Here is a 17,662-nt window from a genome sequence, read left to right as displayed (position 1 = left end):
CCTGGAGTGCTTTGAGTTCCCTGAAGTAGAGGAGTGCAAACAGAAGCCTGGGTGATCACGGGATCCAGTTGTGGCTTTGGGAGTCAAACCAAAGCCTTTAGTCAGTCTCCAATCATTGGGACTTCTCCAAAGTGCCATGGCATCTCTGAAACCTTGAGAACTGTGGTGGATGGGCCGTGGAAAGAGGGAAAGGTGCCCGTGGCATCCAAGCAGTTCAAGGTCAAGTACCACTGCAGAAGGTTGTCCCAACAAGCTCAGCTGCCTGCAGAGCCCAGGGACGTGGCACTCTCCAGCTGCCAGCTCACAGCCCTGCATCGCGTCCCTGAGGGGGCAGCAGCCCCAGGCACCTGAAAGGTCATGAGGATGTCCATGCGGTTATCCAGGAACTCATCCCACTGCAGAAATCCTTCTCCTCCTCTTCTAACTCTGCTCCTAACCTCCCTCGCCTCTCCTTCCTCTTCTTCCTGTGCTCCAGGTGTGGGCAGGGCCACTCCCAAAGGCTGCCTAATTAGGAGCATTGGGCCTTCTTTTGTCCAAGGGATTGTGTATGTGCCCTGTGAATGCCTCCCTAGAAGAAATGGCTTTTCTAGAGGAAGAAGCCTGCAGCCTTAGGGTTGATTCCAAAGATACTTCTCCTAACTCCATGAACTCTGAATTTGCAGCTGAAGCTGAAGGTCAGAAGGATGGGATGGAAGGACCAAACGAAGCCCAGAAAAGCAGCTGGAATAGGCTTGGGACCAGGACTCCAAGCTGATCTCCCTGAAGGCTCCACAGGACATCCTAGGGAAATGCAGTGCCCAGAAGGAAAGAAGCTGCCACCCCTAGGGTGAAGCCCAGCCCAGAAGTGTGTCCCAACCATATGGAAGGACCAGCCCTGAGCATCAAGGTCACTTGTCAGAAAGAGAAAGACTTGCCCCCAGAGGTCAGAGCCCAGGAGGAACAGCCTGACAGGAGCAGGTTCTGTGACACCAGAGTGATTGTGGACCCTCGGGAGGAACCTCCTTAGGAGTCACTTGGTGACCCAAGGACAGTCATTGACAAGCCCTCTGTGGTGAAGACGATCCCCCACTCACTGTCTTGACAGGGTCACAGTGAGAAAAATGTTGGCAAAGCTGCTCTCCCACTCTCTTGACAGGGTCACAGTGAGGATGATTGCTGGCAAAGCCACACTGGTTGGTGGGTAACCGAAACCATGAGACCCTTTTTTATGTAATTGGGACTTTGCATTTTCATGCTTATGTTTCTCACAGGAGGCATGAGTATGTTAAATGCCAAACAAATTAAATTTCAGATGGCTAGAACATATCAGGTAGTTCATGCCTTGGAGGCTGTTCTACTACCCCTCAGCATATCAAGGACAACGTAGAAGGCTATTCTTCTATCTTAGTACATTGTGGACAAGCCTAATAACGGACAACAATCATTCTCTGAAAGGTCAGGAGAACTAGTGCACCTTGACTGAGAAACAAAGAAACTCTTTGAGAAAGCAGCTCAACCAGTTTTATGAGAATAAATTTAGGAATTAATTAAAATAGCTTTATAAGACACAGTCTTAGAATAATGTTAGAAATATTATCTTATTTAGATTCTTAAGTTTAGAAATTCTTAAGTCTTTAGTTGTATAGGTTTCTGATATGTTTTAAGGATGATTCGTAAACTTTAGGATATTTTAGATATAAGATTTAAAGGGACTTTTTTAGATGGGAATTTTAGATTAAAAATAAAGTACAAGTGTACTTTAGGTTAATGATTGGTTAGGAGACTTAGAGTCTGGTTATGTAGTTTGGCATTAGTTAATAAGAAAATAACATATCTTGGGAAAAATAGTAAATCTTGGGAAAATCTGAAAAATGTAAATTAGTGACATATTTTATTAATGATTCTGTACTTTTAATAATTATATAACTGAAGGTCATATCCTGGAAAAATGTAAATTAATGTACCCTCAATCATGGTTAAGGAAATGTCATGTCTTGGCAAAGTTTTAAATTATATAATTAATGACGTATTGTGAATCTATAATGATGAGAAAAATTGTAATAAAAGGGGACCCAGAGAAAGCTGCTTTAGCTCTCTCTCTGGAGATTGCTGCAATGGAACGACTCCTGTCTCATCTTTTCGCCGACGCCACTCATCCTTCAGGACTCCCTGGAACCCGCTAGGGCAGGACTCCGGCACCTCTCCCCTGCTAGAATTTTTGGATGGCTCCAACATTGAAAAGTGGGTTGAGAAATCCAAAAGCATTCATATAGGAAGGTGGTGATGGAACACCCTCCATGAGGAGGCCACTGGTGTGACGTGGACGAGTCTCCAGGGTCAGACTCTCTCAGGAGGAGCCTGTCTCCCTGAAGTGCTCAGCAGTTCCAGAGCCTTCTTCCCTCTCCACTGACTACAACATGTACCCCTCATTCGTACAGAAGTCCTTGGTGTGACTACACCAGCTACAGGGCCAGCAGCCCAAGACTCCTGGCCACCCCTCTGTGGGCAGCAGCCAGGACACAGCCCAGGCTGGGACAAGCAGCCACAGCCTCCTAAGTGATTATCCCCCAGCTCCTCAGTGAGCTCCCAGAGCACCTCCAGAGACCCAGAATTCCCATTCCCTGCAGGTGTGCAGAAGCTCCCTAGAAGAAGTGAAGGAGAAAAGGACATTCTGAGCGGAGACTCCACCTCTTCCCTGTGGCAGACAGGCATCTAGCTCCCTGACACAGGGACCTGGGGAGCCCAGCCTGAAGCAGGACTTTATTGACACTCAGTGCCACTTGGCCATGCTGTACTCCAAGTTCTCTTTCAAGGGGACCTTTACAAGTTTCAGAAAAATTTACAGCAGCTCTTTCCTCACCTCCAGGGCTGCATCTCTGACTTCTGGGACACTGGGACACTGACAGTCTGCCTGTGGGAGCAGATGCTGAAGGAGGATCTGGTCTGGGGGGTCTTCAGCTGTCACCCAGATTTTGCACCTTATTATAGTGGGAGCCAATAGAAGTCTGTTGCAGGCCTTGGGGGACCCCAGGTCATAGTCTTTGGGTCAATGGGCTGGGATTGCTCTTAATAGTGCACCTCGCCCGTCCCACAGCAGGGCAAGATAACCTCGGTCTCTGTGGTCAGCTTGTCTCTTTTTTTTAGATGTAAGGTTTTTCTACTTCTAGAGCTAACAAATATAATTCCTAAAAGTTTCTGTGGATGTCATTTGTTAACTGCTTTATAAGCCATTTCTTATCATTTGGCCATGATGTTTGTTTCGTTCAGTTTTGGAGTACTGGGGAAGGAATCCAGGCAGCGAGCTGCACTCCAGGTCCCCAGTATGCCTGGGGACCAGGGAGGAGAGGCACTTTGTGACTTCTCCTGACTGACATCAGCATGAATCTTTCCTTCTTGGGAAGTAATCAACTTTGGGTGTTGTTTTGTTTTCAAGGTGAAATACGCCCATTGCAGAATATTTGGAAAGTGCAAAGAAGTGTGTAAAGATCATTCTCCTTCACTCTGAAAAATTAAAAATCAAAATAAGAGGAGGCTCATGGTTTTTTGTAAACAAAATTGTATTGGTTACTCTGAAGAAAAAAAAAAAAAGGTCCAGGAGCAGATGTTTTCACAGCTGAATTAAGTCATTATAAATTTAAATGCCTTTAACACAAATGTGGGTCATATACCATAATTTGATCAACTGCTTAATTTTCAGGTACATAGTAATTTCCCACTCATATTTATCGTTATTCTCTGAACTATCTGAATTTTATTTAAAATTTAAAATTCTTATATTTTATCTATGTTGTTTTTTCTGTATTTCTAAGTATTTTATGTCAAATCTCCATAATATAATTTGTAAAATATGTACTTGGGAAATATATCTAACCTTCTTTTATCCAATTAAGGTTAATTGTGTATATTTTCAGGAATATTTAATAGAAGCCCCTATCCCTTCCCATTCACATTAAGAAAAGAAATATAATAGAGCTGGATTTTGAGATTTTAATAACCTAATTTATATCATCATCAAGTTTGTCATTTCCTGAATTGAAATCTCTAATTTATTTGATTGACATGCTTATTATTACAAATTAAATAAAAAAGAAAAGTGAACAGGTTTTAGATGATTTGTTTCACTGAAGCACTAGACCAATTTAAGGAGAATCTATCACTCAATCTACATACAATGGCTCTAGAAAGGCAGTTTGATGAGATCACCTTTCAAAGTCACATGATAGCACTCTCAATCTAGTCAATAGGATCCAATCACATCTGATCCAATCATGATCCAAACATTTCTAAAATACTTTGAAACTTATTGCTTGACATTTATGCATATTAAAACATTGTGAGATATATATATATATATATATATATATATATATATATATATATACACACAGACACATTTGAAAACTGAATGCAATTTTATGTAGTATTTCCAATATACTGCTTCATACTCCAACTTGGTGTTTGAAATAAATACATGCACATTAACTGGAGTTGGTGGTGCACACCTTTAATCTCAGGAACTCAGGAGGCTGAGGCAGGAGGGCTGCAAGTTTGAGGCCTGCCTCAGGAAGTTAGTGAGACCATCAGCATTTTACAAAACCCTTTCTCAAAATAAAAGAAAGGACTGGGGTTGTGGCTCAGTGGTAAAGCTTCTTTGGGTCAATTTCTAGTAGCTAAATAAACAAATAAATATGTAAAAATAGATCCACAAGTAATGTCACTCTCTTGTCTAACATACCTCTAGTTTATTCCATTGCACTGTGGTTTACTAGTTATCTACACAGGGGAACTGAGATTTTTAAAATGTTCTAGTTGTCTATTCATCAACATTAGTCATTTCCAGCTCTCAAAACCTCCCACCTCTATACCTTCAGAATTTACCTGTATTCCTCATCCTGAACTTCCTGAGTCTTATTCCAAATTGATCCTTTGTGATAACTGGTGGAACCCTTCAGAAAAAGTCAACAAAATGAGAAAGTATAGCAATTCCTCCTATGAGTTAAATGTTCTCTCATCTCTGCTTTCCTGTGTTTCTCACAGTGTCTGTTAGACCAGGACGCAAGAAAAGACCACTGACTCCAATTAAAATCAAATTAAAGCAAGCTTATTATTTCGACCGGCCGGGCTGCCTTTCCCTCCCAAAACAGCGGGAGCAAGACAGCCCCGAGGCTTCTTTGTGGCCCAGTTTTATAGCCCAAAAGTTACACAAAGGGGGGGGGGTTACAGATAACAGCACTCTGAGGAGCATAACACAAGTTTACATTTTTGCTGGCCCCGGCATCAGAATTTATGGAGATCTTAGAGACTCAGAGAGGGTCATTGTCCGGCCAGGGAAGGCCAGAATTTATGAGGCGTCACTAAGGTTTAGGAAAGGGTTGTTATCTGGTCAGGGAAAACCGGACCTGGGTGAGTTCAGGGCACGGGCAGGCATTCCAAGTAGGTTCAGAATTTGCAGTAATTTATAGTAAAGCCAAAATTATCTTTTCATGGTTTTATGGCGAGATGCCCAATTTTAAGAAAGGTTGGGTCTATCATTCCCCCCTTTTCTGATGTGTCCCTTTCAAATCTTTGATAGGGTAGGGGAAGAGCACTGAGAGAATTTTAATCCTTCAGGTAACAGTCTCCAAATTTTTAGAACTCACCCAAAACCGGTCTCCCTGATTTTACCTGACTTAATTAATTACTTATATTGATAATCTATTTATTTTTGGCTCCATTGTTGTAAGAAGAGAGGCGTCACTCATTTTGGCTTCTTTTGAGCTGAGAGAGGGTGACGTGAGGGGGCACGGCGTGAGGGACATGAGTTGCCTTTTAGAAGTCGGTTCGGTTTGAAGTCTGGTTGGGGAGGAACAGGTTGTAAAGTCACATCTGGGGATGGTGCTTCTATGAGAGAAACAAAAACCATGAGTACTGAGTACTGAGTAATGTTGCAGCAGCTGGAACGTGTCACTGTATAGAAGTTCCCTCACCAGGCTTTTACCTTCCCAGTTATCAGGACTATAAGCATAACATTTAACTTTTAGTGTTACAGATGTCCTTCCCCATAAGATACAGTTTAATAATTTAATGTCATCTGATCTTGCAAAATTCTTTTACTAGTATGAGCTCTGTGTCTAATAGGGAAACCTTTAATTCTGTTACTCAGGGCTGGATAATCATACTAGCAAACACGAAGCCTACCTGTGTAGGTTAGGAATATCTGTAGGCCTTAAACTAAAAACTTCTGTCTCTGGCAGCTCCTCTTGATAGTCTCTTTTTATAGTTATCAGGCATTTCTGTCTGAGAATCCTTCTTTGTAGCCTCCAGTCTTACTTATTTTGGGAGGCTAACATAAAGTGTATACCTTAAAATATTATTATTATTATTATTTAAAATGCCCAGGAATGGCTGTATTTTGGTTTTAATGTCTTTGCTAAGTGTTTAAGATGAAGCAGTCAAACTGGCTTTTGTTTCTATCTATTGTTAACAGTCAGCTGAGCTTTTATGGGAGTCATTCCTGGGGAAACTTCTCAGTTCTGCTAGTGCCATTTGCGCTAGGATGGGTCTAGATCTTGCTTGACCATGTGGCTTCCCTCAGAAGCACCAGGGATGTCTCCCTTCTCTGATGACTCTCCTCTTCATAGCAAATGCACTGATTGGCTTTCTGTTCTCCAGTGGTCTCATTAGTCTCCCTGATCGGGAGGTTATGTGGCCCAGAGTTGCAAAGCTCTTTAGAGAAGTCCCCTGTTCCCTGAATTCAGACTGACTCAGAGGGCAAGAGCCAAATATTGGTTTTTCTGGCCCTTTTAATTTAACTTTAATTTTAAAACTTAATCTTAAACATCCAGCAAATAAATTTTAACAGCCTTATATTAAGGGTACTGGGCTTTGATGTCTATAACTTTATAATTATTCATCTTTTTATTAATTGGGATCTGTATTATCCTATCTGTCTTGTAGGTGATGGCTTATTATCTCGAACTAACCCATGTTGTGTTCTTAAAGCAACACTTCTGTAAAACACTAACAGGGAATCTTTAGATCACTTATAAGGAAATTACAAAATAAAATTAACAAGAGTAAAAACACTTAGTTCGTGTAACAGCTACCCTGAATTTTTGGCTGAGTTATACATTATATCCCCTGTTTGAGATCCTAGTAATCTTGACAGAAAAAAAACAACAACAAAAAAAAAAAACCAAACTTTTGAACATAACTTTAAATGAACTAAAATCTGGCCTACTGTTTTCATAGTCATTCTCACATGTAGTAAGATGGGACACAGAGCCTCATCTCAGGTAAAGCAAGGCTCTTTATAAATCTTAAGTGTTTTAGTTCTAAAGCTGATCTTTGTATTTTTAATTATCATTTTACAAAGTTTACATAAATTGTTTGAGGTCACATGAACATTAGCTAACACCATATGATATCACATTTAAAACATGAATTAAAGAAAGGCTGAAAGTTTTTAACCTTTACATAGATTAGGCTCTCATTAACTTAAGAATACATTTAAATTGTTCCCCAATGTAAGAAGTAACAAAACTTTACATATCTTATTGATAACAGGTAAATAAATCCCCAATATATTTTTTACCATACAACTTCTGAACACCAGCTTGATATAATGCTCTTTCAAAGTTTCTACCTTACAGACTTGTATACCTGGAAGATATGAGCACATTAATAGCATCACAATTACATTGATGTTTCTACATTAACCAAGTTTAGCTTTTAAAGAAATGGCAGTACAATGCTCTAAAATAACAGTTCTTATTTAACCAGTTGTTTAACTTTATGGTTGCTTGCTCTAGGAAAAAATAAAACTTAATAAACACAATGTTGTTGGTAAACTTATGTTTTAACAAATTTTTGTCTCTTTAACACATGACTGATTTTTACAATCTTATACAGACCTTAGTAAATCAATCAGATATCTAACAAAAGTACTCATGAATGAGTAATCCCATATCAAATTTACTTTACTTATTTTATCAAAATATTAGACAAATGTATTGAACAGTGTAAACCATTTTTTTTGTTGTTGAAGGAAAAGTCCTAGAACCAAGGCATATTAGACATTTTATAGACATTAATATTTTATGAGTTTTTTGAACACCTAGGAAAACTTGTAAGCTTAAATTTTAAAGACATTTATTTTTATCTGTTTATCCAATTTAAATTGAACCATTTAAATCACATGAATTAAAGATCTTTGGATCCATTTTTTTAATTTGTTTTTATGAGCGCTCCTTATATATGTTAATTTGTATATCACATATATATATAGACATATAACACATAACACAAGTGTGCACACATAACAATAGTAAAGGCCTTAGTAACTTTTCGCAGGTGAAATCTCCATTGCAATGTTTCAAAAACTCCACAGTTGGTCAAAGATAGGACTGATCAGAAAAACATTAACCTAGGTCTGTAGGGTCAAAATCATGAGCTCAAAAAAATACAGAATCTAAGGAAAAAAACAAGAGTCCTAGTAAAAATGACTGGCCAGTAATTAGTAAATACCATACAATTTACTTTTTCTTTTTCTTAGGTCTCAGATCAGTCTCCTACTGAGCTTGCAGGCTTCTTTCATTTGCATTTCAACATAAGTCCTGGCTGAGGTCTGAAGGAGCAGGGAAAAAACTGCTATTCTGAGCAGACACCTCAGGCCTAAGGCATTTTAACTATAAGTCATAATTTTCAGGTTCGAATGTTGAAAATTATGATACAAGTTTAAGATACAATTCACAAAATTTTATATCTTTACATCTTGTTTTGTCAACAGATACCATACTATGATTTACTATCCTTGTCCAAATTAATGCACTGGTACACACAGTAGCATTTTCCCAGGCTACCCAATTCGAAATTGGTGAAAAAAAGACTGAATGATTAGGAAGTTACTTGCCAACTTGGAAGTAGAGTTCTTTAGTTTTCCATCCTAAGTATTTAAGTTCTCTGGAATGACTTATCTGAAATCATAAACTAAACAATTACCTAATCCCAACTTTTAACTGCAGCATTGTGCAATGCATCAAAAACCCATTCAGATACCACATTGTTACAATAAAACATCATCTTTTAGACACACATTCAGCCAAGATCATTCCCAAGAAACAATTTATAATATCAACACACTATTGCACATGTCTTAAAGGGTCAGAAACAAAGACACAGGACAGACAGAGAGGAGCTCCAGACTATGGCTGACAGACAGAAACCATTTAAAACAGAGCAGATAAGAGAAAAATCTCCTACACCAGTGGCACCATAGATGTCCCCACAAGGGGACCAGATGTTTTCACAGAGGGGCAACCTGAAATATAAAATCAAGGGTCTCCATGGCGACTTTACTGCATTAAGTGTCTCCTTTTTCTTTTTCTCTTTTCAAGAAGATAGAGGTGGCATAATCCTTACAGTACAGGGAAGGAAGGAGGGAATCCCCGAAGCAACAGGGCTTTGGCAGCTGCTGGGAGTCCCTCAGTCCCTCCTTTTACTTACAGGATTCCACCTCAAGCACACTCCATCTCTTAACATTTCAGTAGTCAGTTCTCAAAAAGTTCAGGGGGGGGGGCGGTGATATCAAAATTTGTAACTGAAAGTTCGATGCCTGACCTTAGAGCCAATTAATGCCAATTTAATAACGAGGACAGGGTTTTGAGAAAAAGAAAAAGGGAGTTTTATTGCTTTGCTAACAAAGGAGAAACACCTGGGACTCTGCCCAAAGGTTGTGACTCTCTTGATCCGGAGGGACAAGGGGTTTTAAAGGAGTCTCACTTGTTTACCTGGGAGATACTCAGTTCTTAGGTCCCCAGCAGGCATTGCCCTCTGCACTGGAGGTGCTTCAAGCAGCCAGCTAGGGGCTTCTCTCCTCCTGCTTAACAGAGGGGGGTAAAGTTCATCGCAGTTCTTTAAAACACAGTCCAAAGGGGTGTCAGGCTGACTTGCTTTATTACCCATTTTCATATCCAGTATCCTTAAGTTTTTACCACAGAAATCACACAACGAAACACACAAAAACAAACAAAAAACATATAGAACACAGAACAAAACACAAGAAAACAGAAACCCAGCGCCGAAACAGAAAAACAGAAGAGCAATGCAACGTCTTGCCAAAGCTCCGGGGTAGGAGCGCGTGCGTGCCCGTCGGCACCTCTCTACCCTTCCAGAGGAATTCCCTACAGAACAGAACAGAAGACAGAACGATTTCTCGTTACTGTCCGGACAGGAGTATATGTGAGCCTCGCCAGGCCACCTCTCTGTCATCAGAAGAGATCTCCCTTAACCGGATATCAGTAGTTATAAAGGCGCCACTTACCTATGGAGGCCTCCTCCCCCAGGTGCTTGCTGATAGTTTTAGTGCGGCAGTTCACTGCAGTGCTCCGGGGACGAAGGCTCACTCCGAGGCCTTGGAACGTCTCAAGTTGCGCACCCCCTAGAGTGGCTCTCCAGCCCGGAGCCCTGGAGCGAAGGCCGGCTTCAGAATTTCCAGCAGTCTGCTCTTGTGGTCTGGCCGGGCAGGGTCATCTCACTGGGGCCTAAAAAATGTTAGACCAGGACGCAAGAAAAGACCACTGACTCCAATTAAAATCAAATTAAAGCAAGCTTATTATTTCGACCGGCCGGGCTGCCTTTCCCTCCCAAAACAGCGGGAGCAAGACAGCCCCGAGGCTTCTTTGTGGCCCAGTTTTATAGCCCAAAAGTTACACAAAGGGGGGGGGTTACAGATAACAGCACTCTGAGGAGCATAACACAAGTTTACATTTTTGCTGGCCCCGGCATCAGAATTTATGGAGATCTTAGAGACTCAGAGAGGGTCATTGTCCGGCCAGGGAAGGCCAGAATTTATGAGGCGTCACTAAGGTTTAGGAAAGGGTTGTTATCTGGTCAGGGAAAACCGGACCTGGGTGAGTTCAGGGCACGGGCAGGCATTCCAAGTAGGTTCAGAATTTGCAGTAATTTATAGTAAAGCCGAAATTATCTTTTCATGGTTTTATGGCGAGATGCCCAATTTTAAGAAAGGTTGGGTCTATCATGTCAAGATAAACAAATTCATGGTAGTCAGTTAAATTGTACTCATTTTCTCAGTTCAACATGAATTACAATTAGAACAATACCCTATTTAGAGAGAAAAAAATGAATGCCACGTGTGTGGGAAAGCCTTCAGCAAGTCTTACAACCTTAAAATGCATGAGAAAGTCCATACTGGAGAGAAACTATACAGATGTCATCGGTGTGGGAAAGCTTTTTGTAAATTATACAACCTTCAAATGCGTGATAAAATCCACACAGGAGAGAAACCATACAAATGCCATGTGTGTGGGAAAGCCTTCAGCAAATCAGTTCACCTTCGTCGTCATCAGATAACCCACATGGGAGAGAAACCATATCAATGTCAATTATGTGAGAAATCCTTTAGTCAAACATGCTACCTTAAACTTCATCAGAGAACACTCACTAGAGAGAAACCCTATCAATGCCACCTGTGTGGGAAATCCTCTAGTCAATCTTGTTACCTTAAACCACATCAGAGAATCCACACTGGTGAGAAACCATATATATGTGGTGTACGTGGGAAAGCCTTCAGTCTATCATCTGGCATAGACAACATGAGAAAACACACATTGGAGACAAACAATACAATGTCACCTACGTGGAAAAGCTTTCAGTACATGCCTGAGACACCATGAGAAAACACATACTGGAGAGAAACCATACAAATGCCCTGTGTGTGGGAAAGCCTTCAGTCGATCATCTTTTTCTCAGAAAAGTGGCTTAAAAGTTTATTAATACATATATATTTTAATAAGTAAAAACATTTTAATTGAGATATTGCCAGTATGAATATGTGCACGCCTCAAGATGCTTATGACATATGGTTATAAAAATACTCCTTGGGCTGGGGTTGTGGCTAAAGTGGTAACAGCACTTGCCTGGCCTGTGCCTGGTGCTGGGTTCGATCCCTGCCACCACATAAAAATAAAATAAAGATGCTGTGTCCACCGAACAATGAAAAAAAATAAATATTAAAATTCTCTCTCTCTCTCTCTGTCTCTTTCAAACACAAAACAAAACAAAACAACAACAACAACAACAACAAAAACCTCCTGAGATCCACAAACAGGGAAAAGAGTCAACCAGTCTCTCCAGGAAGTGAACTGACCACACCCAAATCCCTTTTCCAATTCAGTGCTTGCAGGTGATTGGTGGATCTGGCAGGAAGTTAGTGGGTGTGGTCAGGAGGCTGAGCCATAAAAGACTGAAAACATGGACCCGGCTGTCATTTGAAGGCCGGCTCCGAAGGAGAAGCTCTCTCCTCTGGAGATTCAGCAGGGAAACCTGGTGGTTACTGGTCCTGGAGACATGGAGGCAGCTTCACTCCACTGCGGAGGTGAGTCTCAGTTTCATGACTGTATAAAACCTGAATGTTCATCAAATGCAGCTGATGCTAAAGTCTATTTGGGTCCTTCTCTACCTGCAGAGTCATCGTTGTCACCTTGCCCTGATGCACACTTAAATAAGAATTCAGCTCCTGTGGGGCCACTGCTGGCTCCTAGAGGGAAACTTTGTCTGAACTGGCAGAGACGGTCGGCAGCTGGTGCTGGGCTGCAGAACATGGGAAACACTTGCTACGTGAATGCAGCCCTACAGTGCCTGACATATACACCTCCTCTGGCCAACTACATGCTGTCCCAGGAGCACTGCCAACGCTGTCCTCGTCACAGGGTCTGCATGCTGTGTGTGATGCAAGCCCACGTGACACGGGCTCTCCGCCACCCTGGGGATGTCATTCGGCCCCTGCCTGCTTTGGTTGACGGCTTCCACACTTCCCGGCAAGAAGATGCCCATGAATTTCTGCTCTTTACTCTCCATGCCATGCAGGAAGCATGTCTGCGTGGGCACAAGCAGCCAGGTGCTCACTCCAAGGACCCTACCCTCATGCGCCAGATATTTGGAGGGTGCTGGCGATCTCAAATCAAGTGTCTCCACTGCTGTGGCATTTCAGACACTTTTGACCCCTACCTGGACATTATGCTAGACATCACGGCAGCTCCCAGTGTGCAGCATGCACTGGAGCACTTGGTGAAGCCCGAGTGGCTGGAAGGGGAGAACGCCTACCAGTGTGGTGTCTGTCAGAAGAAGAGGCCAGCCTGCAAGACCCTGACCCTGCAGAAGGCACCAAACGTTCTTATGCTGGTATTGAAACGGTTCTCGGATCTCACAGGGGAAAAAATTGCTAAGCACGTGCGCTATCCTGAGTGCCTTGACATGCAGCCATACATGTCTCAGCAGGGCAGAGGCCCACTGGTGTATGCCCTCTATGCTGTGCTGGTCCATGCCGGGGTGACTTGTCGCAGTGGACACTACTATTGTTATATAAAAGCTGGCAATGGCCAGTGGTACAAAATGGACGATGCTAAGGTAGTGGCCTGTGACATTGCTTGTGTCCTGAGTCAGCGTGCCTATGTCCTCTTTTATGTCCAGAAGAGTGAACTTGAAACTGACAATGGGAGTGTGTCCCTGGGCAGGGAAACAATAGCTCTTGGGCCTGAGGACACAATCTTGAGAGCCACCCAAGGAGAGCTCCAAGGAGACTCCTATAGCAAAGCACTAGAGCCAGAAGAGCGCTTGGAGGATACAGCTACTGGAGAAATCACCTTGGATCAGTGGAAATTTCTCCAAGAACAGAACCGACCAAAGTCTGAATTCAACCTCAGGAAAGTGGAATTCACTCTGCCTCCCAATGTTGTTGTGATTCACCAGTCAAAACACAGAGAAAAGGAGAACATAATGGATAAGCAGGAAACATACAAGCAGAGCAAGGATACCAAGTACAGCATACGTGAGGATTTGGTGAACACTGGCCAACTCCCGTGTCTTGCAGGAAGGCCCAGAGCCAACAAGAAGAAGAACAAGCAGGGCAAGAGGACAGTAATTGTGGTCTAGCAATCCAGGACACTGTGAAGGCCTTTGTACCGCAAACTAATGGTAAGTACTTAGCAGTCCCTGGAGTGCTTTGAGTTCCCTGAAGTAGAGGAGTGCAAACAGAAGCCTGGGTGATCACGGGATCCAGTTGTGGCTTTGGGAGTCAAACCAAAGCCTTTAGTCAGTCTCCAATCATTGGGACTTCTCCAAAGTGCCATGGCATCTCTGAAACCTTGAGAACTGTGGTGGATGGGCCGTGGAAAGAGGGAAAGGTGCCCGTGGCATCCAAGCAGTTCAAGGTCAAGTACCACTGCAGAAGGTTGTCCCAACAAGCTCAGCTGCCTGCAGAGCCCAGGGACGTGGCACTCTCCAGCTGCCAGCTCACAGCCCTGCATCGCGTCCCTGAGGGGGCAGCAGCCCCAGGCACCTGAAAGGTCATGAGGATGTCCATGCGGTTATCCAGGAACTCATCCCACTGCAGAAATCCTTCTCCTCCTCTTCTAACTCTGCTCCTAACCTCCCTCGCCTCTCCTTCCTCTTCTTCCTGTGCTCCAGGTGTGGGCAGGGCCACTCCCAAAGGCTGCCTAATTAGGAGCATTGGGCCTTCTTTTGTCCAAGGGATTGTGTATGTGCCCTGTGAATGCCTCCCTAGAAGAAATGGCTTTTCTAGAGGAAGAAGCCTGCAGCCTTAGGGTTGATTCCAAAGATACTTCTCCTAACTCCATGAACTCTGAATTTGCAGCTGAAGCTGAAGGTCAGAAGGATGGGATGGAAGGACCAAACGAAGCCCAGAAAAGCAGCTGGAATAGGCTTGGGACCAGGACTCCAAGCTGATCTCCCTGAAGGCTCCACAGGACATCCTAGGGAAATGCAGTGCCCAGAAGGAAAGAAGCTGCCACCCCTAGGGTGAAGCCCAGCCCAGAAGTGTGTCCCAACCATATGGAAGGACCAGCCCTGAGCATCAAGGTCACTTGTCAGAAAGAGAAAGACTTGCCCCCAGAGGTCAGAGCCCAGGAGGAACAGCCTGACAGGAGCAGGTTCTGTGACACCAGAGTGATTGTGGACCCTCGGGAGGAACCTCCTTAGGAGTCACTTGGTGACCCAAGGACAGTCATTGACAAGCCCTCTGTGGTGAAGGCGATCCCCCACTCACTGTCTTGACAGGGTCACAGTGAGAAAAATGTTGGCAAAGCTGCTCTCCCACTCTCTTGACAGGGTCACAGTGAGGATGATTGCTGGCAAAGCCACACTGGTTGGTGGGTAACCGAAACCATGAGACCCTTTTTTATGTAATTGGGACTTTGCATTTTCATGCTTATGTTTCTCACAGGAGGCATGAGTATGTTAAATGCCAAACAAATTAAATTTCAGATGGCTAGAACATATCAGGTAGTTCATGCCTTGGAGGCTGTTCTACTACCCCTCAGCATATCAAGGACAACGTAGAAGGCTATTCTTCTATCTTAGTACATTGTGGACAAGCCTAATAATGGACAACAATCATTCTCTGAAAGGTCAGGAGAACTAGTGCACCTTGACTGAGAATCAAAGAAACTCTTTGAGAAAGCAGCTCAACCAGTTTTATGAGAATAAATTTAGGAATTAATTAAAATAGCTTTATAAGACACAGTCTTAGAATAATGTTAGAAATATTATCTTATTTAGATTCTTAAGTTTAGAAATTCTTAAGTCTTTAGTTGTATAGGTTTCTGATATGTTTTAAGGATGATTCGTAAACTTTAGGATATTTTAGATATAAGATTTAAAGGGACTTTTTTAGATGGGAATTTTAGATTAAAAATAAAGTACAAGTGTACTTTAGGTTAATGATTGGTTAGGAGACTTAGAGTCTGGTTATGTAGTTTGGCATTAGTTAATAAGAAAATAACATATCTTGGGAAAAATAGTAAATCTTGGGAAAATCTGAAAAATGTAAATTAGTGACATATTTTATTAATGATTCTGTACTTTTAATAATTATATAACTGAAGGTCATATCCTGGAAAAATGTAAATTAATGTACCCTCAATCATGGTTAAGGAAATGTCATGTCTTGGCAAAGTTTTAAATTATATAATTAATGACGTATTGTGAATCTATAATGATGAGAAAAATTGTAATAAAAGGGGACCCAGAGAAAGCTGCTTTAGCTCTCTCTCTGGAGATTGCTGCAATGGAACGACTCCTGTCTCATCTTTTCGCCGACGCCACTCATCCTTCAGGACTCCCTGGAACCCGCTAGGGCAGGACTCCGGCACCTCTCCCCTGCTAGAATTTTTGGATGGCTCCAACATTGAAAAGTGGGTTGAGAAATCCAAAAGCATTCATATAGGAAGGTGGTGATGGAACACCCTCCATGAGGAGGCCACTGGTGTGACGTGGACGAGTCTCCAGGGTCAGACTCTCTCAGGAGGAGCCTGTCTCCCTGAAGTGCTCAGCAGTTCCAGAGCCTTCTTCCCTCTCCACTGACTACAACATGTACCCCTCATTCGTACAGAAGTCCTTGGTGTGACTACACCAGCTACAGGGCCAGCAGCCCAAGACTCCTGGCCACCCCTCTGTGGGCAGCAGCCAGGACACAGCCCAGGCTGGGACAAGCAGCCACAGCCTCCTAAGTGATTATCCCCCAGCTCCTCAGTGAGCTCCCAGAGCACCTCCAGAGACCCAGAATTCCCATTCCCTGCAGGTGTGCAGAAGCTCCCTAGAAGAAGTGAAGGAGAAAAGGACATTCTGAGCGGAGACTCCACCTCTTCCCTGTGGCAGACAGGCATCTAGCTCCCTGACACAGGGACCTGGGGAGCCCAGCCTGAAGCAGGACTTTATTGACACTCAGTGCCACTTGGCCATGCTGTACTCCAAGTTCTCTTTCAAGGGGACCTTTACAAGTTTCAGAAAAATTTACAGCAGCTCTTTCCTCACCTCCAGGGCTGCATCTCTGACTTCTGGGACACTGGGACACTGACAGTCTGCCTGTGGGAGCAGATGCTGAAGGAGGATCTGGTCTGGGGGGTCTTCAGCTGTCACCCAGATTTTGCACCTTATTATAGTGGGAGCCAATAGAAGTCTGTTGCAGGCCTTGGGGGACCCCAGGTCATAGTCTTTGGGTCAATGGGCTGGGATTGCTCTTAATAGTGCACCTCGCCCGTCCCACAGCAGGGCAAGATAACCTCGGTCTCTGTGGTCAGCTTGTCTCTTTTTTTTAGATGTAAGGTTTTTCTACTTCTAGAGCTAACAAATATAATTCCTAAAAGTTTCTGTGGATGTCATTTGTTAACTGCTTTATAAGCCATTTCTTATCATTTGGCCATGATGTTTGTTTCGTTCAGTTTTGGAGTACTGGGGAAGGAATCCAGGCAGCGAGCTGCACTCCAGGTCTCCAGTATGCCTGGGGACCAGGGAGGAGAGGCACTTTGTGACTTCTCCTGACTGACATCAGCATGAATCTTTCCTTCTTGGGAAGTAATCAACTTTGGGTGTTGTTTTGTTTTCAAGGTGAAATACGCCCATTGCAGAATATTTGGAAAGTGCAAAGAAGTGTGTAAAGATCATTCTCCTTCACTCTGAAAAATTAAAAATCAAAATAAGAGGAGGCTCATGGTTTTTTGTAAACAAAATTGTATTGGTTACTCTGAAGAAAAAAAAAAAAAGGTCCAGGAGCAGATGTTTTCACAGCTGAATTAAGTCATTATAAATTTAAATGCCTTTAACACAAATGTGGGTCATATACCATAATTTGATCAACTGCTTAATTTTCAGGTACATAGTAATTTCCCAC

At 42.8% G+C, this 17,662-nt stretch overlaps 1 protein-coding gene and 4 pseudogenes across 1 annotated transcript; all 5 read left to right on the top strand.

Annotated features, from left to right (window-relative positions):
* Positions 1-357: 357 nt before the first annotated feature.
* Positions 358-1,081, top strand: LOC144250217 (3'-5' RNA nuclease TATDN2 pseudogene; annotated as a pseudogene).
* Positions 1,082-1,645: 564 nt separating this feature from the next.
* LOC144250216 (3'-5' RNA nuclease TATDN2 pseudogene) lies at positions 1,646-3,350 on the top strand (annotated as a pseudogene).
* Positions 3,351-12,324: 8,974 nt separating this feature from the next.
* Positions 12,325-13,908, top strand: LOC144250215 (ubiquitin carboxyl-terminal hydrolase 17-like protein 6). Its single transcript, XM_077792710.1, has one exon. The coding sequence runs from the start codon at positions 12,325-12,327 to the stop codon at positions 13,906-13,908; it is 1,584 nt and encodes a 527-aa protein (XP_077648836.1).
* A 416-nt stretch (positions 13,909-14,324) lies between these two features.
* LOC144250214 (3'-5' RNA nuclease TATDN2 pseudogene) lies at positions 14,325-15,048 on the top strand (annotated as a pseudogene).
* Positions 15,049-15,612: 564 nt separating this feature from the next.
* Positions 15,613-17,317, top strand: LOC144250213 (3'-5' RNA nuclease TATDN2 pseudogene; annotated as a pseudogene).
* The last annotated feature ends 345 nt before the right edge of the window (positions 17,318-17,662 follow it).

This window comes from Urocitellus parryii, chromosome 14 (genome assembly GCF_045843805.1).
Source record: "Urocitellus parryii isolate mUroPar1 chromosome 14, mUroPar1.hap1, whole genome shotgun sequence".
Classification (NCBI taxonomy): Eukaryota; Metazoa; Chordata; class Mammalia; order Rodentia; family Sciuridae; genus Urocitellus; species Urocitellus parryii.
Note: the sequence above shows the minus strand (reverse complement) of the source record. Positions and strands in the feature narration are given on the sequence as shown.

Bases quoted from the DNA above. Each gene is read 5' to 3' on its own strand.
- LOC144250215 (XM_077792710.1), top strand. From the start codon at position 12,325: ATGGAGGCAGCTTCACTCCACTGCGGAGGTGAGTCTCAGTTTCATGAC.